This window comes from Prionailurus viverrinus, chromosome B4 (assembly GCF_022837055.1).
Source record: "Prionailurus viverrinus isolate Anna chromosome B4, UM_Priviv_1.0, whole genome shotgun sequence".
NCBI lineage: Eukaryota > Metazoa > Chordata > Mammalia > Carnivora > Felidae > Prionailurus > Prionailurus viverrinus.
In genome coordinates this window covers 34,435,312-34,459,071 of record NC_062567.1, presented here as the reverse complement: position 1 = coordinate 34,459,071, position 23,760 = coordinate 34,435,312, and the positions used below count along the sequence as shown (strand labels likewise).

The window sequence follows — 23,760 nt, the reverse complement described above, 5'->3', positions numbered from 1 at the left end:
GTTATCCCAGGAATGGGAAAGCCTGGCAGGGGGAAATTCTGGTATGGGGACTCAGAGGGTTCCACTGCAATCGCAGCCCAGGACAGGAGATGAGGAGAAGCACCCAGTGGAAATCAGAGGTCTTGGGCTTCTGGTGTCAGGGAGGAGGGAAGGGAGGAAGAAGGAAGGGAGGAGGAGGAGAGGGAGGAGGGGAAGAAAGCTCCCAGGTTCAGAGGAGACTGTCAGACCTCAGGTGGGGGGGGTGGTGCTTTGAGAGCCAGAGTGTCAGGTTGGAAAAACAGGGCAGTCTGGCCCCAGGGGGAAAAGTTGGCGGGTACCCGAACGAGCTGTAGATGTTGTTACATAACTGGGGTTAGGGCACCCTGACCAATGGCCCCCAATTCATTATCAAACAAATGAATGGATGCGTGGAGGAATAAATGAATGAATTCAAAAATGTTAATGGAAAAGCACCAGACATGAAACCCAAGTTCTAGTCCAGACCTAGCCAATAATAATATTAACAAAAGTTAACGTTGTGCCAAAAACATACACTTGTGTATGTTACTAAATTTCATCTTCATTAAAATCTTTGACGTAGGTATTACTGTTAACTCCATTTTATAAATGAGGAATTGAAGCTCAGGGAGGCTAAGGAACAGAACTTGACACCCACCAGGTGTTCAGGAAAACTATTTTTGAATGATTTGAATAAACTTACCAATACACTAAGCGGTGGAGCTGAGTCTCTAACTTGGTGTGTGACCTTAGGCAAATCACACCTCCTCTCTGGGCTTTAAGTCTCCCTGGAAGAGAGAATGATCCCTGTCAACAAGGGCATTGGGAGGGTGGGGAGTAAAAATAAGATCCATGAAAGACAAGGAGAGATTTTTGCCTTTGCCTGACCAAGTACCAAGTACCAAGAGCTATAGTGTAGCTCAGCTCAGGGTGAGCCCCAGCACACAGGTCACCAAAGGGGTGGTCAAGGGACAAGCCTTACTTCGCAGACCAAAAGCAGCTATTCCAGGGCCCAGCTGTCCTGGACAGTTGAAGGAGGGGAGACCTGCTGGGGCAAAGGAGTAAACGGAGGGAAAACCAGAGGCGAGTGCAGGATGAGGAAGCAAACCCACAGGGTTTGGGTTGTATCGGGATGGGGGAAGGGAGACAAGAGAACATACATTGATGAGCTGATAATGACATTTTTTTTTTTTTAATGTTTAAAGGTTACTGGGAAGATCATAATTTGTGTGTTAGAATGAAAAACCGGAATGGCAGAATGAAAGCAAGAGCATGTGAGAAGGAAAGCTGGCCTAGAGCCACGGCAAAGCCAAGGGGAAACAGGCTGACAGTGCAGCAAGTGCAATTCAAGTTAGACTCAGGGAAGAAGTGTCCAGGAGGATGTCAGACACAAAAACAAGCCGTACAGAGCTCTCCTTCTGGGGTGACTTTTAAGAAGCCAAGAGGATGGCACGCCCCACCTTTCTGCCTCCCCCACCCCGTCCCCACGGTACCCTTCTACCCACTCCCCCGCTGTGTGCTAGGAATAAACAACGGTGTCATCCACAGTTGAGATGCCTTCCAGAGATCCCCCCCTTCCCAAGGGTCCACCCGTCTCGGTCAGCTCTCCAGCCGCTCGCACCACCTTCCCACCCCCGCTAAGCTGGAGCAGGGCACGGGGCACGGATTGGAGCTCACCGCACATCCATGCCCTCCAGAAGCAAAGACACCTACACCCACACTGGGCTCAGTCTGCCCATCGAGGAAATCTTCAAGAGGCCTAGCAAGTCCGGAATTAACTGTGTTCAGGAGCTGGGCATGAAGACGGAGGCCTGGCCGGGGGCTAGCGGAGGAGCAGACAGGTGGGGAAATGCCACCCCCCGTGTGCCGCCGGGATCCCAGTGCAGCCCATCACCCTCCCGGGCCAGCCCCGGCTACGGGGGCGAATGGGATGCCCCAGCCCCTGCTGCAGCCCACACCCACATACCAGTTCCTTTTTCCGTACACACACTGGTGCTGTTCCCGTCACGTCCCTTTGCACACACATACCTGTGTGCATGGCACCAAAACCTGACTCCGTCTAGTCCTTCACACCCTGTGGGCTGCTCGCTTCAGCTGGTGGCCGCCTGCACCTCCCGGCAGCTCCCTCGTTGCCCTTCCCTGGCACAAGCATGCTCATGCCCCCCCGGCACCCCGAGCTAAGGCTGCTTCCTCCTTCTGGGAGACAGTTGGCTCCCTGCTTGCCCTGCCCCACCTGTGGGGGAGGGCAGAAACCCCTCATCTGCGTGGCTAATTGCAGGTCATGGGCCCTCAGGAATGCCCAAGCTTTCTCCTGTCTGCTCTCCCTTCCCACATCGCTGGGCACTGTCTGCTTCCCCTCCCTGTCAGTCAGGTGACCACCCCTCTTTCCCCGCTTGTCTGGGGCCAGCCCCCGATCTCTGTACTTTCCCAGGATGGTCCCTGAGCATGGTTTGGGGAAGCTGGGGTGATGCCCCTTGTCCTAAGAGTCCCAAGCATCAGACTTTCCTCCGGTCCCAGGTTTTTGTACCACAGACACACACACTTCTGCAAAGCTTTGCCACCTGGGACTCAGCCCTCCAGCCCCTCTGAGGCACCTCTCAGGCACTGCGAAGGCACATCCAGTCCTCCACTTCCTGCTCACCTCAGTCCCGATCTCCGCTCCCGTGGTCAGCTCAGCTCCATGCCTTGGGTCCCCAGGACAGTCCCGGGGAAGCAGCTTGCAAGAATACCCAGAAAGACGGGACCTGAGAGGGAAACTGTCCACCTCTTCTCCTTCCCTTTTCCTCTCAGCTCAGAATCCCGTCCAAGTTGTTGTCCTGGGACTCCCAGACAGAAAGCAGCTCTGTGTGTGTGTGTGTGTATGTGTGTGTGTGTGCACGCACTCACACACACCAGTGTATTGGGAAGTGAAGAGACAGAGAAATACCACAAGCAACAGGAGGGACTGAAGCCAAAAGTTTGTGCACCAGGATTACAACATCCGACTTCAGGAAGCCAAGTCCTCTGTCCCCAGCCCCCCCCCCATCTCTCTCCTGCTGTGGGCTGCCCCCCCCCAGCCCTCCTAGTGGGTGCTGTCCCAAGACGGTCCCTCCAGACCAGCTCAGAGACTCATACCCCATTTCATCTCCCTCCTTTCTTTCATCCCTCCCGCCTTCCCCCTTCTCACCGTGCCCCTCCAGCACCAGCAACTTCTGAGGGAAGAAATGAGGATGTACAGGTCAGGGAGCAGCCTTCTCTCGCCAGAGGAGTAGGATGGGAGCCACCAACCCCACGGTGGAAACTGACAACCTTAGGAGGGGAGTTGGCCTCAGTGACGAGGGCTCAGGAGGAGGGTGAATCACGCACTGGAGTTTTCCACCAAGTACCTGCCCTCTGTGGTTTCAAGGCAAGGCTCTGGACCTTCACAACCACTACCCTATTCCCTGGGATTTTCCTAGAGAAAGTGCCCACAGCATACTTCAAGAAACCTAATCTAGAAAAGACACAGGTTTACAGTCAGACGAACCTGAGTTTGAACCCCTCCTCTGTTCCACCAGTCAGGGCAGCTAGGCAAGGATCTGAGCCTCAGTCTTCCAATCTGTAAAGGGTACAAAACAATGTCTACCTACTTTTCAGGGTTAAAGACAATATGGCAAATTGCTTAGGATATTGTAGGTGCTTAAAGGCGAGTGGGGGTGGGGGCGGTCATTGGTGTTTGTTGTGTGTCCTCGGGACGCAGGGGCTGGGATGATGGGTGTCTGGGCCCAGGCAGCAGCAATTATGTTCTGGTGACCTCTCAGCACTAAGGCACACAGCTGAGACAGCCTGGCAGCTGTCAGTGGTGAATTGGTATTTGTAGAATAAATGTGTATGCCCCCGCCATGAGTGAGTTCATCCAGAACGGGGTCCTTATCATTATTCCTGAGCATGCCCTCGTGGTGCTGGGTACAGGACCGTCCCCTGGTCGGTCATTCATTCAGAACAGCCAGTGTCTTTTTCAAGACAGTGAAGGTGCTTTTTCAGCCCCAGGTGCTGAGGAGGGAGGGGAAGTTGTGGGGAGCAAGGGAAATTTCCCTTTGCATGAACTTCCCCTTCATATTTTAGAACTTCCCAGCAGGGCTGGGGTGTGAAGTGAGAATCTCGGTCTGTAGTTTTCCATCAAGCAGCCCCACTCGGTGTCTCTCAGGCCCCTCTCAGCATGTCCTGTGGGGATCCCCAGCAAGAGAAAGCTAGAGCGAGTCTCCGGCCTCAGACTCTTAGCCTCTGTGAAACCGGAAGGTCGGCTCTGGCAGAGCCACACGGCCTCAACCAGAATTCACACCCCTGTTACCCCTGGGCTCAGCTGGGACGGTGTGACCTGCATTGCTGCATCTGCCCTGTCCCTGCATGTTGGGTCCACCGTAGTGCAGAGGGACACCAAAGTCCATGAGATTACAGAACAGTGGCGACAGCCGTCCCAGAACAAAATACCCAGCCTCTCCATGAACGGAAGCAAGAGGAAAGAGAATCAGATGAAGCAGGGGTTAGATTTCCTAGCTCATTCATTCATTCAAAAATTTTATTTCAGGGGCACCTGGGTGGTTTAGTTGGTTAAGCAGCCGACTCTTGATTTCGGGTCAGGTCACGATCTCACAGTTGGTGAGTTCGAGCCCCACATCGGGCTCTGTGCTGACAGCGGAGTCTGCTTGAGATTCTCTCTCCCTCTCTCTGCCCCTCCTCTGCTCCTGCTCTCTCTCTCTCTCTTTCTTTCTCTCCCTCTCTCCCTCTCTCTCTCTCTCAAAATAAATAAACTTAAAAAAATTGGGGGCACCTGGGTGGATCAGTTGGTTAAGCATCTGACTTCAGCTCAGGTCATGATCTCACGGTTCATGGGCTCGAGCCCCACATCGGACTCTGTGCTGACAGCTCAGAACCTAGAGCCTGCTTCGGATTCTGTGTCTCCCTCTCTCGCTGACCCTCCCCAGCTCGTGCTCTGTCTCTCTCTCTCTGTCTCTCTCTGTCTCTCTCTCTCTCTATCTCTCAAAAATAAACATTAACAAAATTTTTAAATAAAAAAATTTTTTTTATTTCATACCTACAATGTGTCAGACTTTCTGCAGGGACCTGGGGCTATGCACGGACAGGCAGTCTTACTACCTTACCTTCAACTTGTAGAACAGCTGCCTTGTTTGCTCTGGCCTCCTTTTCACTTTGAGCCCATCCTTACTCAAGCCCACCCTGGCCCCTGCAGCTTCCAACCCCCACTGGGTATTCAGACCAATTAGTAAACTCCCAGAGGCCAGAGACCCCAATCTTTACAAAAGGTAGGAATCCTGAAATTACTTGGAAAGCCTACCTAAGACTGTGTCCACACTGGGGAGGGTCCAGAGACAAGATGAAATACAGTTAAATGACTCAGTCATCTTGCAGCAGTGAGAACTGTGAACCCCATAAAATGTTCTCCTCACCACCTTCATCTAACCCCATGCATGCTTTTAGAAGGCCTGCCATGGCACCTACTGTGTGAGCATGTAACTTTTGTTCCTGCAGTGTGTTGTTTCCTAGGGCATAAATATCTAAAGGGTGGGGACTGCTTCATAATTCCTTGTTTTTGCCTCCAGCATTTAATGCAGTGCTGGCTCAGAGCAGACACTCAGTGTTCATTGGATGGATGGATGGATGGATGCAAGCTGAGGGAAAAAAATCCATCCCAGTTTTCCATTTTCTGGAAAACCATTGCTCTCCTGGAACCAGGGGATAGATTAGGGCTTGAAGGACTCAGGTCCCGCTTTTCCTGAACAATACAGCTAGTGCCAAGCCCGACTCTGGGGCCACGGGATGCAGAGTTCTTCTAGGGCTACCTCTCCCTTACACCCTTGCAAAACGCCTAGCCCCATAAATGTGTAGCCTTTTTCTGGGCCCAGTACGACTTGATGCCTGCGGCTGGAGAGGTGGTAGGGACAGCAAAGATGCCTCTGAACTCTTCCTGGCCTAGTGTCATGGGGCTGGAGCCACAGGAAAGAGGATGAATTTGCTCGAATGTGTCCCCAGGGCAGCTCTCCCCTACACCTTTCACTGGACTCCAACAACACATTGATCTAGGTATTATTATTTCCATTTTACAGAGGAGAAAGTGAAGGTCCAGAACGGTGAACCGGCCCAAGGTCACAGAGCTGGTAAGTAAGAAGGCTCAGACCCCAGCGGGGACTGCAAGCCTCTGGGAGGGACTATACTGGGCTGACTGTGGTGTATCTCAGTTGGGCACACTTATCTGAGGGTAACAGAGGACTGGGTGTCTGTGTGCACACAGATGGATCTGGGACATGCGCCAGGTCTGAGGTGTGGGATCCAAGGCTCCAAGGCAGCCTGGTGGGCTCAGCTTCCCCGCCTGTAAGGGCCCCGCTTACAACTCCAGTGAGCTGGGCTTCCTCCCTCCCCATTCAGCCATCGCTTGCCCAGGGCTCCCCACGCCTGTCTTTCTTCCCTAACAGGTGTGGCTGCTAGACAAGAGGGGTCCCCTTCTTTTTGTGTCTTTTTCCTTGGAGAACTGCAGGATCAGGTATCTGGCCTTGCAGGGAGAGAAAGCAGATGGGACAGACAGCAGGCCCTGCCCCACTGTCTCGGCTAAAGCGACGTTCAGGAGTTCCTGCTCCTGTTCCTGGCCCCGACGCAGGCAAGTGGCTTTTCTCTCACGTCTTTGCCTGTCAATGCCCTGGGTTATTAGAGCATATCCCCCTCATCCGTCCCCCCAACTGGCTTAATGACCTCACACCATTTGGCACTGAGGACTGAAAGGGCTCTCACACCCATGACATCATTTGAGCCCTACAATAAGACTGCGTGCATGCGGGTGCACAGTATTACCTCCGTCTGAAAAACATGAAGATCTGAATCCCAAGTAAGTTCCTGTGCTCACTTCGGCAGCACATATACTAAAATTGGATCTCGGGTAAGTTCCACGAAGACAAGTTAGAAGCAGGTCAGGACTGGACCCCACATCTCCTGATGCTCAGGCCAACGGATTATTTTCACACCATATTCCACCACTAATGAATCTCCTAACTAGGATTCAAATTGCCATTACTGAAACACTGGCACTCCTCCCTCAGATGCTTGCAGCTGTGATCACATGGATGGATGGAGAGACAGCTGTCACACTGTCAGCACGGGGTTCACAGTCCGCCCCATCTAAACCAGCGAGTTCCTTCCCAGACCCCAGTTTGCTTTTCCTTCAAAAAAACAGCATCTGTCACAAGTTCTTATTGAAGACACTGTGTCATGTGTCACGAGTATAGCCCAGCGTCACATAGTAGGTGTTCTGGAAATATCGTCAGATGGGTGAGATGCCAGGGGTGTGGTGTCTCAAGCTGCAGCATGTTTCTCTAGCAGACTGACTTCTCCCACCTGGCACACCTGAGGGAGGCCCAACCAGTCATTGTCCAGGAAGAAGCAGCCAACACCGACCAACAGGAGGGCCGCGATCACCAACTTTTATGAGTTCTCCCAACAGCCACAAACAAATCAAAAACTGAAGACTGGCAAAGATTCCGGTGCATTTTCCCACTAACTGACCTGTAAAACAAACTAGGAAAATCACCCAGGGGACGCTGTGTGCCCTCAGTCTGCAGCCCCAAGAATCCCAGGCACTCCCCCAGAACAACGCCAGAAGGACCATCTGAACAGAGGTGGGGACACCGGCCGACCCCAAAGCCTCCACATGTTCAGGGAGAAATGCAGCTGTGTGTGTTCAGGCACTTACACACACACACACACCCCGAGAGATAAGTCCACCCCAGCTCCACGCAGCTCCACACACATAGGCTGCAGACACCTGTGGTAGAACTTGGGGACCAGGCCACGCCACTGACCCCGAGGTAGGACAGGCTTTGCCTTCTTCCACTTGCATTCTCTTTGCAGCCTGACCCCAAGAGCTCATCTGAGCAGCTCCAGCCCTGACCGCGAGCTGTGGTCATGGCAGTGCCACCCCCTGGTGGCCACGTCCGGCGGTGCCGCGCCTGGCATCTGTCCGCTGAGCAGAAAAGCGGTGGTCCTCAGGAGGTGGGCGCCCTCTGCTGGCTGAACTTGGGTAGTGCCCGTTCTGTCCGGGCTTCTCATGCCTGCGGCCTCAGGTCTGCTGCAGTCCCTGGCTGTATCCCTCGCGTCCCCCCGCAGGCACCCGCGCTTGCACTCACAAGTTTGGCAGGTGGGGTCAGGGAGGGACATGGTAAGGGGAATGTGGGCGGGAAGAAGCCCAACCACACTTTCCTCTGCCTTCCTCTAGCTAAGGCTCAGGCCGCCCTCGTTCCTCCCTCCGTTGCCCTGCTTATTCCACCGAGCGAAGGAGGGAGGGAAGTGGCTGTGGGAGACGCATGGACAGAATGTGACAGACCCCTCTGGTGTGAGTGTCTGAGGATGGAGGGTCTCAGCTGGGCCCCACTGCCCTTCTCACCACCGCAGTCCCCTCTGCTCATGGTCCACAAGTACTCAATGAGGCAGGGAGAGACAGAGAGGAGGGAGGGGCCGCTAAGGCCACAGCTGTAAAGTGAGGAAGTGGCCAAGGCCGCAAGGCAGAGGGGCAGGAACCAGGCAGAGCCTCTGGCAGTCGGTGGGAAGAGCATGGATTTAATGGAATGAAGGGTAAGAGGGACAGGGCTGTCACTCCACCCACCGGTCCTCACCCGGCTTCCCAAGGCCTGTTGCGAAAGGGGTGCCCTCAATACCAGCATCTCACACCTGTACAGCCACCCCTGGAGCAGAGATGTTCCAGTGGCAGGCGCCCAACCCAAGGTGGATTCCAAACCCTCCTTCTCATCTGCCCCGGGAGGAGGCAGAGAAGCACAGCGGGGCTGCTCTGCCCTCCCCTTCTGCAGCTGTCCCCACAGCCAGGCCCACGGGCACGATCCGAGGCCCTGCGGACCTAGCAGTGGGACTCCACTTCTGTGAGTATGAGCAGTGATGTCCTGGGTGTGGCGGGGGCAGAGGGTTCTGCTCGGTTCCATCCAGGCAGGTCCTCAGCTGGGCACAGGAGCTGGCGAATTCTCTGCAAGGAACGTGGAGGTGGCGGTGGTGAGCTGGAGTCAGGGGCATATGTCCCAGCTTCCCTCACCACCAGCGTCTGCCTGCCGCCCCCACAGGCAAACGCGCCCTCCAGGTGCCGGGCCTGTCATCACCGCCTGTGACTTGGAGGCTTCCAGTCTCTTTCTGAGACTCGGAAGCACTCAGTGCCTCCCCAGCACCTTCACTGGGCTCCTTTGCTGGCAGGCATCTGTGTATCATCATGGGGGCCCTACCTCACCCTCTAGGGCTCCTACCCACCCTACTGACTCTCTACCTCTCTGAAGGAGCCCTTGAGGGTGCTGAGCTTGTAGAAGCCCCAGGCAGGAATGCAGACCATGGAGGACAGAGCCAGGAGCCAGCCCAGGGCGTCACCCCACCACGGGTATGTGTACTTCTTGTTGTAGGTCAGCGGCGTGTACTTGATCAGGGAGAAGAGGAAGGTGGCCTGAGGATGAGAGGAGAAGAGAAAGGGGCTGGGAGAGCAGGGGCCTTGTGCCCTCGGCCCCCCTGGGAGAGCTGGCAGAGACCAGTCCCCTTGCAAGACTGGATTTGCCTCCAGGCTCAACTGGGTCAACCAACCCCCAATCCCCATCCACATTCTACTCAAAGTCCATACCCCCAGTAGTATTTCCAGGGCACCTACCTTGTTCCTGCAGGGTCCCCGCACCCCTGGGCACCCATACACATGGCCGGCCCTCAGCTAGGACATGGTCACATGGCTGCTGGTGTTTTCGGCTGCTTAAGTCTCCTGCACCGTCAGGAGGGGCTGCCAGGGCCTCAAGGGCAAGGGTCATGCCTCCTTCCCCCTCGCCTCATTTATGCCCTGCCTATAGTGGGCGCGTGGGGGGACTGCTGACACACAAGATAGAGCCCAAGGAAGCAGCACTTAGTGGTTTATGGTTCAGGCTCTGAAGCCAAGCTGCCAAAGTAGCTCACGGCCACTTTCTCACTTGGGCAAATGGTTTCACCTCTCTGGCTTCAGCTTCATCTATAAAATGAATCTAATGGTAATTCTTGCTTCATGGGGTTCTTGTGCAGATAAAGTGGGCTAAAATGTGTACCACGCTCTATGCCTAACGCAAAGTAAGTGCCCTGTGACGGTGCTGTTATTATTGCTGTGGTTCATAGTATTATTATGCACAACCCAGGACACTTGGGTTTTGCTCCTGCCCTGTGACATTCGACTGACTCTGTGGTGTGGGTTCAAGCCATCTGACAGCTCTGAACCTCAGTCTGTCCTTCTGTGAAATGGAAAAGAAGAATCTATCTCGCTAATCGTTTTCTAGAATCCAAGAGGAGGACGAGTGAAAATCTAAAATGATTCTCAATCCTCATGGACACATCCTTTCCAGGGCTAACAGCCTATCTACCCTCCTACGGCCACCGTCCTTCTTTGCCTTCCTGTAGTTTTACCCCCTGAGGGTTATCTTACTGTGCATACGGCTGGTGTGAGGAAAAGCCAACAATATTTGATAAGAGGCCATGGCCTGTACCCAATCATATCTTCAATGTTGTCGTAGAAGCGCCCGGCTCCTACCGTGCAGAAGAGAAGGAAGGAAGGGAGAGAAAGGACATTCTTTAGCATCGAAGGCAGAGGCAGAATGGGCAAAGGCCAATGAACAGAAGCTACCAAATCGCTTTCCAAATCGCTGCTGGGAGAATCTCTTCCCTGAAATTCATAGGCATGCACAACAGTGGGCAGGACTCGGCTTAGGCAAAGATAACAACTTTCTGATTACCAAGACTGTTAAGGGCTGAAAAGGTTTGGATAGGACAGGATTTGGACCCACTTGGGGTGGTCTGGGTACAGTCATAACCAGGAGAGTGACAATGGTAGCAGTAGCAACCAGAAGATTTTTGAGGCTGAGTAGGGGAGGTGCCCCAGGAAAAGGTGGGTGTGAGCAGGAGATGACTGTCTTTTGCTCTCAGGCCCTGAGGTGACGGTGAGTACTGGGGTTGGGACCTGGGGGAAGAGTCACTCACCATAGACCCAAGCCACGCAGAGGGACTCAAAGATGGCCACAAACAGGAGACACATGCCACTGGCTGCGTAGTAGTCAAAGAGCTGAAACACGTACATACCACCCTGCCCAGGAAGAGATTAAAAAAAGAAAAAAATGAAATGTATCCAGAGGAAACAGATTGGCCCATGGCCTCCGGCCTCACACCCTCAGACACAGAGCAGACCTGGTGAGGATCATGGGAGACAGATATTAAAACAACGTAGTCTGTAAGTTCTAAGGCACTAGGCAGCTATGAGACAGTAATTATTTTTTATTATGATTTTTGGAAGGAAGCTAAAACAGACAGCTACTGTTAGCTCATCCCTGAGAACATTTAGGGATTGACCCGGAAGTCTAAGAAAAAGCGTGTACTTTTTTGGCAAACGCTCAGACAGGGGCTGTCCTCGATACTGTCAAGCTGGCAAGCTCCATCTCCTTCCGTCTCCCTTGAGACAAAACAGAAAATATCACCCCTCCCCAGGGCGCCCTTTCTTCCTTTGAAGTTTGTCCCTGGAACTTGGTTCAGTTGCCTGGGAAATCACAGGAGCTTGCTGGAGAGGCAGTCCTAATCCAGGACTTTCTGACCATCTTTTTCACACCTCTTAGCTTACCTGGAGCCAAATGACCCCTTGGCCACCCCCAAAGGTAGGTGGCCAGTGTCCAAAGGCCAGAGGAAGGCGCCGCCTGCTTTGTGCTTCCTGTGGCTGGGAAAGGAGGGCGTCCCAGGGCCCTGAAGCCCGGAAGGCCTGCCCCGCGACCTGAACCCACACAGCCTGCTCGGCCTGACAGGTGGCAGCGTCCAGCTTGGCTTCTCTTCCTCACCCGGTCCGCACCTCCAAGCCTCCCAGACCCTCACCTCTGTGAGCATGACCAGCCCAACAAAGAAGGAGACGACAGACACGCTGAGAATGAGAAGCTCCCTCCGGTTTTTCTTGCGGAATACACGGGGGTACATGTCCACCAGCGCCGTCACCAGGCTTTCTACGCACACAAACTGGATGAGAGGGCAAAAGAATTGGAGGGAAAGAGAGCTCCCAAAACACGCTGCACCATCTAGCTCTGGCTTCTGGCTCCCAGCGTCAGCCCTGCAGCATCCCTGTCTCAGGTCCCCGAAGCTGTCCTGTACACTTAAGTCTGGACCTCCCCTTCAGAGCTCGTGTTGGTCCCTAGAAGGGCATCCACTTCTGACATTCGCCCAGCCCCCGGCTGTTTTAAGGCCCCTCGGGACATCAAGCTCAGCCTCGTTTCCCCTGCTCCCCCTTCTCCAGCCCCCACACACCCACCCATCTCTCAGGCTCTGCTCGGCCAGTTCTTGGTACCTGGCTGTCCAGTCCCAGGAGGACGACCATGAAGAAGAAGCAGCAAGCCCAGAGAGGAGAGAAGGGCAGCATCGCCACAGCCCGGGGGTAGGCGATGAAAGCCAGGCCAGGGCCTACAGCAAGAAGCAGAGGAACACAGTGCAGTGCCTGGGCTGGCTCCAGGCCATGTTTGATCCCAAGGCTTCCCAGCGGGGGCCATGGAATCACAGGAGCCAGAGGAAACTTGACCCCAAAGTTACCATCATCACCCCCAAACTCACCCAGGAGAAGCCACCTAAACCTCTACCTGGGTCCCAAATTTCCAAGGCACCACCCGCTGTATTCTCACTGGCAGGGATGGAACCTAGACATTGTGAGTGTGAAGGGCTTTGGAAAATGGAAAGGGGGCATATCACCTGCGTTTCTGCAAGCTCCACCCTGAATCCTCAGGCTCACTCTCAGGATCTCTTGCCCCAAACCAGAGGTTTCAAACTTAAGAGCCAAGGGGTCGGCAGGCCAGGTACATTCGTGCAGCTGACCCAGTGTCACACACTGGTGAGAGGGAGATAATTCTAGCACCTGCTTCAAAGCTTTCCACTGCATGGTGCGGGCAAAATGCTTTGCACAGTGCCTGGCATTTAGTAAATGTTTAATAAAAGTGAAACGCTATGATTTTTAATAAGACTCAGTGGGATCCCAGTGCTTGGTACTCTGCGTGACAGGATGTGCTGTGGGAACGTTATAATAAAACACTGCCTTGCTAGTGAGTGCACGACGGTGGCCCTCAAGAATAGGGGAAGGGCAAGGGACATTTACAGCTTACCCAGGTAGAGGACCAATCCTTGATTCTGTTTAAAAGCAACAATAGCACTGCATGGTGAAAAGGAGGAAACTATGTGCCACTGTAAACTTATCTTCGAGATACAGTTTAAGATGAGCAAAACAAGGGCAGCTGGGTGGCTCAGTCAGTTATGCATCCAATTCCTGATTTCAGCTCAGGTCATGATCTCATGGTTCATGAGTTCGAGCCCTGTGCTCCCTGCTGACAGTGAGGAGCCTGCTTGGGATTCTCTCCCCCTCTCTCTCTGCCCCTCCTCTGTTGCACTGTCTCTGTCTCTCTCCAAATAAATAAATAAACTTAAAAAAAAGTAAAGTGAGTAAAACAAAAAGCCCAGAACAGTGTATATAGTATATTATCAATTAGCTTTTTGAAGGGAGTAAGAAATAGCAGTAGTAATATGTGCTAGGCATGTATGAATGTTTGTGTGTGTGTGTGTGTGTGCGTGCACTTTTTACTCATATATGCCTAAACTGTTTCTGGAAGGAGAAACATGAACCTCATCACCTTGGTTGCCTCCAGGGCAAGGACGTGGAGGCCAGCTGTGGGAAATGCTCACTGTCTATGCCTTTACCCTTTGAAGCTGGGGTCAGGGTGCTCCCCAGGTCTTCCCAGGACACGTCCACCGAAAGATGACTATGGCTCACCCCCAGTGTAGGCGACAATAGAAACGTGTACAGATCCCGCTTGGCGAAGGTTCAAGCAAAACTCACAGAAGCCGCCCCTGGCACCCTTCCCCACAACACTCACCAGACTCGGCCACCTCAGAGATGGGCACCCCTTGCTCCTGAGACATGAAGCCCAGGACAGAGAAGATGGCAAATCCGGCCACAAAGCTGGTGCCGCTGTTGAGAAAGCAGAGGGCGATGCAGTCCCTGTGGGGCAGGTGGAAAGGCGGAGACAGGCAGGGTCAGAGAGGGGTTGCCAAGAGGAACTGGGAGCACTGCCCCTCAGACAGGCAGACACTTACCCCAGCCCTTCACGCAGGCCAGAGAGGGGCTGCCCGCCAGGATTAGCTTCTGCCCTCCCCCCCACTCCATTAGCTGAGACTTAGAGTCAGTCAAGGTAGCCATGAAAGAATAAGGCCCTAAGGAAGTAAAATGCTAGTCTAAAAACTACAAACTGCCACACGGCCTCCCCTCCCTGCCATATTGCCACCACACTGCTTGGGACGCTACCACTCGGACACAATTCAGTTTGGCGTACTAATATGGAGGGTATGGACATAGACAATCCCAAGCAACAAATAACTCCCATCCCCCAAATTTGATTTCGTAATTCATGACATGATTTTTTTTTTTTTTTTTTTTTTTTTTAGCTAAGATTGAAATTAGCTTGAATGCTCTGATATGAACCAAGTAGGGAACCAGAGGGAGGGGGACATGGGAAGGGGAGCAGTGAGGTAAAAATAGGTAAGGATTCAGTGTTTGTTGGGGCAAATGTACAAAGCAGGCCAGGCCAAGGTTCCACTGTATATGATGAATTACTCCTCAGCCTTCAGCCCACCAACCTCTCCGTTAGCCGGAGGGTTGGGCCCTCGCTGTGGTTTCCCAGCCAACTGCAACTATCCCAGCCTTTGGAAGCAATCCCCCTGCCCGTGCTGCAGTTGGCTCCTTTCAGCAACTTGTGGCCCTGGGGCATTGGAAAATGGGGTGAAGACGAGTAAGGGGAAGGTGAATCCATGAGCTGGTGCACCCTCCAAATCACCCTTGATCTAGCATGCTGGAGGGGGGCAGTTGAGAGAGGCAGATTGGTGGCCTGGGCCCCACTGCCCCCAGTCACCTGTAGCAGTTGTTGTGGTACTTGTTGTAGCTGCCCAGGGCTGTCAGGCACCCTAGACAGATGGCGAAGGAGAAGAAAATCTGGGTGCCTGCATCCATCCATACCTACACGGGGAAAAGGCAAGAAAGTTGCACTCCAGGAGAGCCAGGCCATCTGGGCTCCATGGGGGCACACAGGCCCATGGCTGAGCCAGACACTGGCTAGCAATGGTGAGAACCCTGCTCTCAGCCTGTGACCCTGCTGTCCCAGTGGGCTCTACTTCCTGGGCCCCTAGATGGAGTTTCTTGGGCACTACCAGGATGGCGTGGGCATTGGGCATTGGAAAAGACTAATGGACCCTTGATGGAGGAGGCTGGGAGGGAGCCCTAGGACTAGGCTAGACCCAGCACCAACTTTTGTATAACAGAAATACAGCCCTGGGTTCTGCCTGCACTTCCCCCCTATCCTCGCCCCTCCTGGCAGTGTGACCAGTTCAGAAGGAATCCAAGGACAGATATAGGCCCTTAATATCAATGCCAACATGAGATATGGCTTTGCCCCTGTGTGCCTCAAAATCTGCTATCTGAAAAACAGAAAGTAGTCCGCAGCTGACCAAGTCAAGAGGATGAATAGAAATGCATCTGTAAGGGCTTTGTACTCCTCGGTGGGGGGGGGGTGGGGGGAGGGTGGGAAGGAGCTCTGTGGCTAAACATAGGGCATGGTTGTTACTGTTGTCTCAGCTGGCTGACCCAGCCCCGGCATGTTATGATTTAGATTCAACAGCTACAATAACATCCCAAAGAGAAAGAACATCAAGGCGAACAGAACTAGGCAACTCTGCAGATCTGCAGGAGGTGGGGTCCTGGGGCTACAGACCCTCCCCAGGCACCTCCCGTCTTCAGAGGATGTGAGCACCACAAAGGAGCACTAAGCTACGGGCGCAGAAATCACCAGGCAGGTGTCCTACCATCTCTGTGTTCGCCATTTCTGGTCTCTGCCCAGCCCTGCCCTAGCAGCTCCCAAGTAAGCCCCTGCTCTCCTTACCTCCATGTCAAGCTCCCAATGCCCACATCCACCAGAACCTCAGCTTCTGTCTGTCCAAAGCTCCTCAGTCCCTCACCTACCTCTCCCTGCCTCACTAACCATCTCCGCGGCCCCCAACCTCCCTTGCTTTCTGGTCACACTCACCCCCACCCAAGTGCCCATTTTCCTCAGCATTGTGGTGGGTCTCAGGGACCTCTTGGCAAGCCCCAGTTGAGATACTGGATCTCTAGGACTGAGGGAGAACTCAGAAATCTGTATTATTTTCAGAGCTTCCTGAATGATCCTAATGTCAGCCAGATGTGGGAATCACTGCCCCTGAGAACTGGCATCAGGGACCCATCCAGGGCACTCAGTCCTCTGGTTATAGTCCCATTTCTGTGGGAAACAGGACAGCACAGGGAAAGCTGGTGAAGAAAAAGGGAGACCATCTCCAGTCTCCTGCCCCTTCTGCTCGCTGTGAACCCTGTCCCCAAGGTATTCCGCGAGGTGGGAGTTGCCACCAGGGAAAAGGCGTCAGCAGCAAGCAGCACAGTCGAAGATCCAGAAGGGTCCCTGGCTAACAAGGAAATAGCACACAAAGATGGAAACACCAGGAAAACTTTTTTAAACCTGACAGCAAATTATAATGGGAAAAGGAGGGGCAGTTTCGGGATTTATTTCAGAAGCTAGAGAAGGAAAAGTTAGGAATGAAACTGAGGATGAGAAGGAGGGGCTCACAAAATTCGGTGTGATGCCACGGACATTTGAGGGGGTGCCTTGGGTCCTCCATTTGCTCCTTTGACATGTCTCAAAGCTTTTTCTTCTAAAAGTGCCCCCACAGAGCCTGTGAGAATGGTCACTGCAGGAAAACTCAGTGACCGGAGGTCGCTCTGTTCTATTTCGTTCCTGTTCACTCAGCAGGTCATTCGCAGCGCCTTGCAGCAAGAGGCTCTGAGCCTGTGGGGAGAGGCCTGACCCAGGCACAGACATGGAGGGCTGGGAGACGCCCTGATCTACCCGGGGGCTCACAGCCACGGACCCCCGCGATCTCTCCCCATCAGGTCATCCAGGATATGGCCCAAGAGCCTGCCCAGTGTCAGATCTTCCAAGTTTGTTCCCTGTGCCTGGCAGTGCACAGGGTGCAGACTGACCCACAAGTTACCAGGGAAACCCTCCAGTGCCCTCAGAGACATTCTGCAGCTGCCCACACACAGGCACGGGCTGCAGATCCCATGGTGATGAGGTTTCGCGAACTTGGGTTTGAGAAGAAAAAAATAAGAAAAATTGTGCCTTGGCAGTTCACCCTGCCCTGAGGAGGACAGACTAAGACTGGGGTGGGAACAGAGGTTAATGAGAACACAGAAAAAAATGCAGCAGGAGGTCTGAGAGTTCGGAGGGCAAGGGGCAGACCCGGTGCCTCTGACAAAAGCCCCCTCCTGGGGAGCTTGGCAAGCCCCCTGCTCTTGGCCCAGCTGCAGCCTGACAGGCCTGCTGGGATGGGGAGAGCAGTGGGATCAGAGGAAGGGCCACAGGGACAAGCAGAGCAAGCTGTCCTGTTCCCCGCCACAGGCGACCCGCTCCCTGACCACGCCAGCAGCCCTGGCTTCTAAAGCAAAGTCCCAGTGTGTCTTTGGTTGAAATAGAGGTCTGATCGAGAATAAGACAAGTGTGAAAAACACCTGGTGGAATGTGGGCAAAAAAGAGGTCTTTGGGGGAGCAGAGAAAGACAGAGACCTCTAGAAGATCCAGGAGAGACGTTTCCAACTTTGAGTTCAATCCCAAGGACTATTATATTCAGTATTTTTAGGACGGCAATAGTGTGCAATGGAAAAAGCCTGGGCTTTGGAGTGAAATTGAACTGGGTTCAATTCTTAACTCTATTCATTACTAGCTATGTGATCTTGGGCAAGTCACTTAACCTCCATGAACCTTGCTTTTCTCATCAGGGCAATGGGTATAACAACAAATAAAATAATATATATGAAATACCTAACACATAAATATTAGTTCCCTATCCCACCTTCTGGAATAATAAAAACATCCCTTAAAACTCTCAAATTCATATTCTTTGGATGATTTATATCATGGTCATCAACACAGCAGACTTCTAGAGTACCTGGAATGAAACCCAGGCTCCCCCATGCGCTAGTTTTGTGGGTTAGGGCAAATTTGTTAAGTTTTCTAAGCTTCCATTTCTTCTTCAGCAAAATGAAGCTAACGGCAAACTCGCAGGGTTGTGTGGGGACCACCCTGTGTCATGTAACCAGTTACATGCCTGGCAAACAGTAAGCACATAATAAATGTGTTAGCTGTTGCTGCTGTTTGTTGTTGTTGTTGTTGTTGTTATTTTAAAAAGGCAACTCGCCTTTCAGTAATGATGAGGTCCCATAGATTTCAATGCACGATGTCAAAATAAAAAGACTCGTTCTAATCAATGGACCCAACCTCTTCCCTTAACAGACCCTTCATTAGAATAGCTTAACATAGGGCTTTAAAAGGCTCCACAAGGGCTCTTTGGACACTGTACCCTCACCCTGCTGCCCCATCCATCTATGGAAGTACAGCAGGACAGAGGGCCAGGCGAGGGAAAGAAACAAGCGCCCAGTAGAGTCCTGAGTTTCCAGGATCCACTCCTCAACGTGAGACAAGCCCCAGGGAACACGAAGAGAGTCCGTGACCTGCCTGACACACAGCAAGCCTGGCAGAAAGAGAGGAGAAAGCCAGATCAACCCAGCATTGTCTCTGCCTGCCTCCCCACTCCCAGACCAACTGCTTGGCAGAGAGAGATGTCTTTGGTCTTTGTGTTGGCTAGCAGGAATTTTGCACCGTTCTCAAGTGCCAGGCAAATGCCAGTTGGAATTATCGCACTTCCTGGGGAGTGCCAACTACATTCAATTAGGGCTCTGGCAGGAGCATCACACCTGCAGGCCGCTGCTCTGTTCGCTGACAACAAAGGCTTCCTGCAGCATGAGACCAGGACCTGGCTGCCAGTGAAGCTGCTGGGAAGCCCAGACCAAGCCTGGCTCTTGAAACATCTCCCTCCTCATGGCTTCAGAGGACCAGAAAGACACATGCTATCTGCACAGCCTACAGCTGGCTGGGGTTGGAAGGGTAATATCCCAGAGGCAGATTAAAAGAGGTTTTATTCCCTGCGGTAACCCAGACCCAGAGTCGTGCTTTATTAACGCTCAGAGTTGAAGGCTATCTGGTCCACCTTCTTCATGTTTGCTAGAAGCTACTCTACAACAAATGCTACACCTAGAACAGACCTGCTGCATAATGAATGCTCAAGAAATTTTTGCTGAATGAATGAGCTGTGAGAAAAACCAAGATGTGCAGACGGGACTTTGCTTTCAAGAGATCCTAAAGTAGGGGCACCTGGGTGGCTCAGTCGGTTAAGCGTATGACTTCCACTCAGGTCATGATCTCGCGGTTTGTGGGTTCTAGCCCCACTCTGTGATGACAGCTTGGAGCCTGGAGCCCACTTTGGATTCTGTGTCCCCCTCTCTCTCTGCCCCTCCCTTGCTTGCACTCTGTCTCTCTCAAAAATAAATAAACATTAACAATTTTTTTTTTAAAAAGAGAGATCATAAATTATATGGGATTTGTCAGCATTCGGGCCCAGCTTCCAGTTGCAGACATGAAGATGGAAAATTCATTAAACTCTCTAAGCCTTCATTTCCTATCTATGAAATGAGGATACTTCATTGATCTGTTGTGAGGATAAGCTATAATAATGGATGTAAGCCTCTTAACAATGACAGGGATATAGTTAGCACTCAATAGTTGTTGGCTATAAATAGCTGATCAGGACAAATGAGGCACTGATCACAGAAGCCATAAATCCATTCCAGAAATCCCAGACCCCTCTCTCCTAGTTAGTTCTGTGTCAGCCTACCTGCCTGTCTCCCCGCCTGAACACAGCCCTTCCTTCCCACCCTGACCTCCCAACAAAGGCAGACTGTGCGGTTTCACAACTGGTTCACACCTCTGCTGCTCCAGAATGACAACGGAGCTCTCCTGCACAACAGACCCAAGCCAGAGTCTACCCTTGGCCTTCAAAGCTGTCCTTCAACTCTGCCCCCATGACCTCCTGTTCGCTGTGGACTCTCCACCACAACACTTTGGTCCCAGATAAGTCAAAGTGCTTATGATTCACAAAATAAAAATACACTTTGGCCAGCCACTTACTTGATGTGTGACCTTGGGCCTTGTTTGCTCATCTGTTCAATGAGGAGTTTGCACTAGATGATCTCTGGGGTCCTTTTAGCGCCAACACCTACAGTTTTATGGTTTGTTCCAAAGCCTGACTACAGCCTTTGTGCCTCACGTGGAGCTGACGCCACAGCAATCTGCACCTCCACTATGTTTAAGAAATGGGGGAGGGTGGGATAAGCCCATATCCCCCCAGGTCACTGAGCAATACCTAGGACGCAAGGCTATGGATTCCCTGGGGGAGGTTTTGAATGCAAGTGCTCTGGCTACTTCTGGGAGCCACAGCAGGCCCGGTAGAACTTGGGATGGGAGAACTTAACTCGGCTGGGGTGGCTGGAAGGCCTAAGAAAAATTCAGCTGCTGGATCACCCAAAATTCTGTATCATGGGGACCCATTGCTTCTGCATGGGCTGAGCGCCCAGACCCAGAGGAAAGTGTGGAACTGTGTGCCGCTCCCTTTGCTCTTATTCCCCCGGGCAGTTTCAGGGAATGTGCTGGTACCGCATTATTTATGATGTTTGCAAAGCCATCCAACGGTTAGTCTTTTTTGTGCTGGGAGCCTCCCGCCCTATGTCTCCTCAGGGCCCCTTTCCAAACTCTGAGAACTCCTCCAGGACCCAAGGGGAGGATCTCTAAATTGTACATGCTCCCCAGGGAGGGCGACCTCCGTGCCAGGGAGGCAGAGGCAGGGCACGTAGCTGGGCAACACATTTTAGGGGCTCTGGGGTGGAGCTTACCCACGCTCCCCTCCGGCCCTCGACACCTCCTGGCTTTGCCAGCTTTCAAAATGGCTGCCAAACATGAGAAGATAAGAAACCCGTCAGAGGCAGTGGCTTCTTATTTCAAGCCCTGCTTTACAAACCCCTCCAGTCAGCAAGCAGCACCACCCCCCTCCCTACGCCAAGCCACGAGGAAGCTGGCTGAAGCAGACAGAGTGTGGGCACAAAGGAAGGGCCAAAGGGGAGGGAAGAGGCAGGGGCCTCTTGACAACTGACAGGAAACTCAATACCAGCCCAGCTGGCTGGGAGGGGCCCGGGACACCTCAGAATGGGCCACGTGGCCACAGGGAGGGAACCAGAGGAGCTGGTGGAGGGTGAAGAAATAGAGAGGAAGCTCAGTGTGAAAGATTGCCAAGAGAAAAAAAGTGCAAAAAGGGGACGGGGTAGACGGTGGGGAAAGGGCCGCCACCTGTGAGTAAAAGGCCTTGAGGGACACGTCTCAGGCAGCCCTGAGAGGTGTGAGCCAAGCAGGGACCACAAACAGCTGCTGACACATGTCTGGAGCCCCCCTACGCCACCATGGATGCCTTGGGGTTTGGGCCAGGAGCAGGGATTCCGGACCACAGTGCACGGAAACAGCCTCCAGGGCCACGTGATGGCCCTTGTCTGTGGCTTCTTACCTGGGGATCCCACAGACGCGTGAGGTTTGGGTACAGGTAAAACTGAATTCCTTGGGCTGCCCCAGGCAGCGTCACCCCTCGAATTAACAGGACCACCAGCATGAGGTAAGGGAATGTGGCTGTGAAGTACACCACCTGGCCAGAGGGCAGATGAAACACAAGGAACCTGTGAGTTTGGAAGGAAGGACCTGGCGATCCAGCAGCAGAGTCAGGAGGCCGGAGCTCCCCCACACTCACAGAAGAGGTCAAGAGAATTTCTCTCCTCCCCCACCCAACCCCTGCAGCTGTTCAGCTCCATCTGCCCTCTGCCGTAAGCCGCAACCTCCCTTATCCCTTTCTCCCTCCCACTTAAAGCACCCACCCTCCTCCTGACACATACCCAGTAAATACTTGTCGAGTGACTGAATGAACTCAGGCATTCTCCCACCAAGTGTGCTTAGAATTACGGCAAGGGTTGTCAGGTATGAAAACTCTGTAACACATGATCCCTGTCCTCACAGAGCTTACAAGCTTAGCACACCCGGGCAGCCAGATTACGAAGGAAGCCTTGTTGGAGGCCTCCAGGGCAAGAGTCCAGAAGAACTCAGAAAGCCCTCTCATACCTTGTACACCCAAGGCAAAGAGTGCCCCCCACCCCAGGTTCTCAGGGTGGTTGAGAATCGTTTTGAGATTAACAGTCTCGGGCAGATTCTTTCTCCCAAGAACTGTTGGGAGAAACAAGAGCCACGAACTGTGTCCAGTTTGCAGTGTGCCCCCACACGTGGTGTATTGCAAGATCACATTCCACAGATCTGGAAGTGTCCTTCCTGCCTTCCTCTCCCCCTCCTTTCCACTCCATTTCCCCATGTACCAGAGTCCACAGGATTGAATCAAGGAGAGACACAGAATCAAGGAAGGGAGCCACACAAAATCTTGGCGAGATCATTCCCTCCCATCCCTGACCAGGTTACAGCTTAGGAGAACTCCTGGGTGACCAGGCCCCCAGGGAGGACAGGGAGTCCTGGGATGAGAGGGGCCAGGAGCTCTCCAGCACGGACCTTGCCCGTGGACTTGACCCCCTTCCAGATGCAGAAGTAGCAGATGACCCAGGCAAGCAGGAGGCATAAGGCCAGCTCCCAACGCAGGGCCCCCAGGTGTTGGATGCCATCGGAGATCTTCAGGACCCGCCTCCTGGGGAGAGAAGGTTGAGCCGGGCTCCACTTTTGCTGCCAGCCTCAGTTTTGTAGCCCGTGTGTCTCAGGCAGTGGAGCCATGCCTCCAGGCTCTTGTCCAAAGGCTTGTCAGCTCTTTTCACTCAGATCCATGAGGCTCTCCTTTGCCCAGAGGTGGGGGTAGATATAAAGGGAGGCAAATATAAACTGTTCCCAGGTAAGTTTGCTCTGGGAGGCTGAGTACCAATTTAACCTAGAGAGGGAGGTGCAAACACATATCTTCTCAACCAGGGTTTCAGGATGTTTTGATATTAGGAATCATGTCCTAGGTCATTATCAACATTAGGGAGGGGGGCTAAGAGACAATATGCATGTAGCAGAAGGGAGGAGGGGTTAGGAGTGTGCACACACATGCATGTGTGCTAACATGCACATGGGTGCGTGGGAGAGGAGAGGCAGGCACAGCCTGAGGAGAGTTGCAAAATTCTCATCTCTGAAACCAATTCTGCATTAACCACAAATACAAGCACACCAGAGAAAAGGCCATTTAGGTGACTACTTAGGCCACCAAAGAAGGACGTGGAAATTCTTCTCTTGTGGTCCCCTGAGGGTCAGTCCTGCATGAGCCCATCCCTGTGCCCTTCTTTTGAACACAACCCACACTGGGATGGGGAGGGGGCCTCACTTACTCCCAGAACTCGATGACAGGAGACGTGGCATTCTCAGAGGTCACATTCAGGGAGCCATTGGTCCTCTGGAACTCTACACAGGATTCTACCCGTGGGTCCCAGGGAAGGAAGCAAGAAAAAGATCATTGAATATTTGGCATGACTAGAGAGAGTCATGGGGAAGGTAAGGTCTTTGGAATGAACCAGGCTGAAGTTGTCCAAACAAACATCCTTGAACACAAGATGAACTCAACAAGCTTACTTCACCTTCCCCCACAGGACTGTACGTGTGGGCTTCTAAATGTTTGGGTACATATTCTTACTAAAGCATGATCAGATGGCATCAGGAAAGATATTCCACATGACATCTTCTTCAAAGTATACAAATATTT

The 23,760-nt window shown here is 52.8% G+C and overlaps 1 protein-coding gene across 2 annotated transcripts in view; it reads right to left on the bottom strand.

The window, feature by feature from the left end:
* Positions 1 to 3,365: 3,365 nt before the first annotated feature.
* The window catches only part of SLC6A13 (solute carrier family 6 member 13), a 39,457-nt gene continuing 19,062 nt past the window's right edge, over positions 3,366 to 23,760 (bottom strand). Inside the window, exons 5-16 of one of the 2 annotated variants that reach the window (XM_047866334.1) lie at positions 23,390 to 23,474; positions 22,587 to 22,719; positions 21,550 to 21,684; positions 14,934 to 15,037; positions 13,902 to 14,026; positions 12,335 to 12,447; positions 11,872 to 12,009; positions 10,996 to 11,098; positions 10,445 to 10,545; positions 9,287 to 9,457; positions 8,873 to 8,995; positions 3,366 to 3,574 (exon numbers count right to left, since the gene is read on the bottom strand). In XM_047866334.1, coding sequence (XP_047722290.1) covers positions 8,873 to 8,995; positions 9,287 to 9,457; positions 10,445 to 10,545; positions 10,996 to 11,098; positions 11,872 to 12,009; positions 12,335 to 12,447; positions 13,902 to 14,026; positions 14,934 to 15,037; positions 21,550 to 21,684; positions 22,587 to 22,719; positions 23,390 to 23,474 — 1,331 coding nt within the window. In that variant the 3' untranslated portion in view covers positions 3,366 to 3,574. Of the gene's footprint in view, positions 3,575 to 8,473; positions 8,996 to 9,286; positions 9,458 to 10,444; positions 10,546 to 10,995; positions 11,099 to 11,871; positions 12,010 to 12,334; positions 12,448 to 13,901; positions 14,027 to 14,933; positions 15,038 to 21,549; positions 21,685 to 22,586; positions 22,720 to 23,389; positions 23,475 to 23,760 lie in introns of those variants that run through there. The other variant, XM_047866335.1, reaches the window with a different exon arrangement.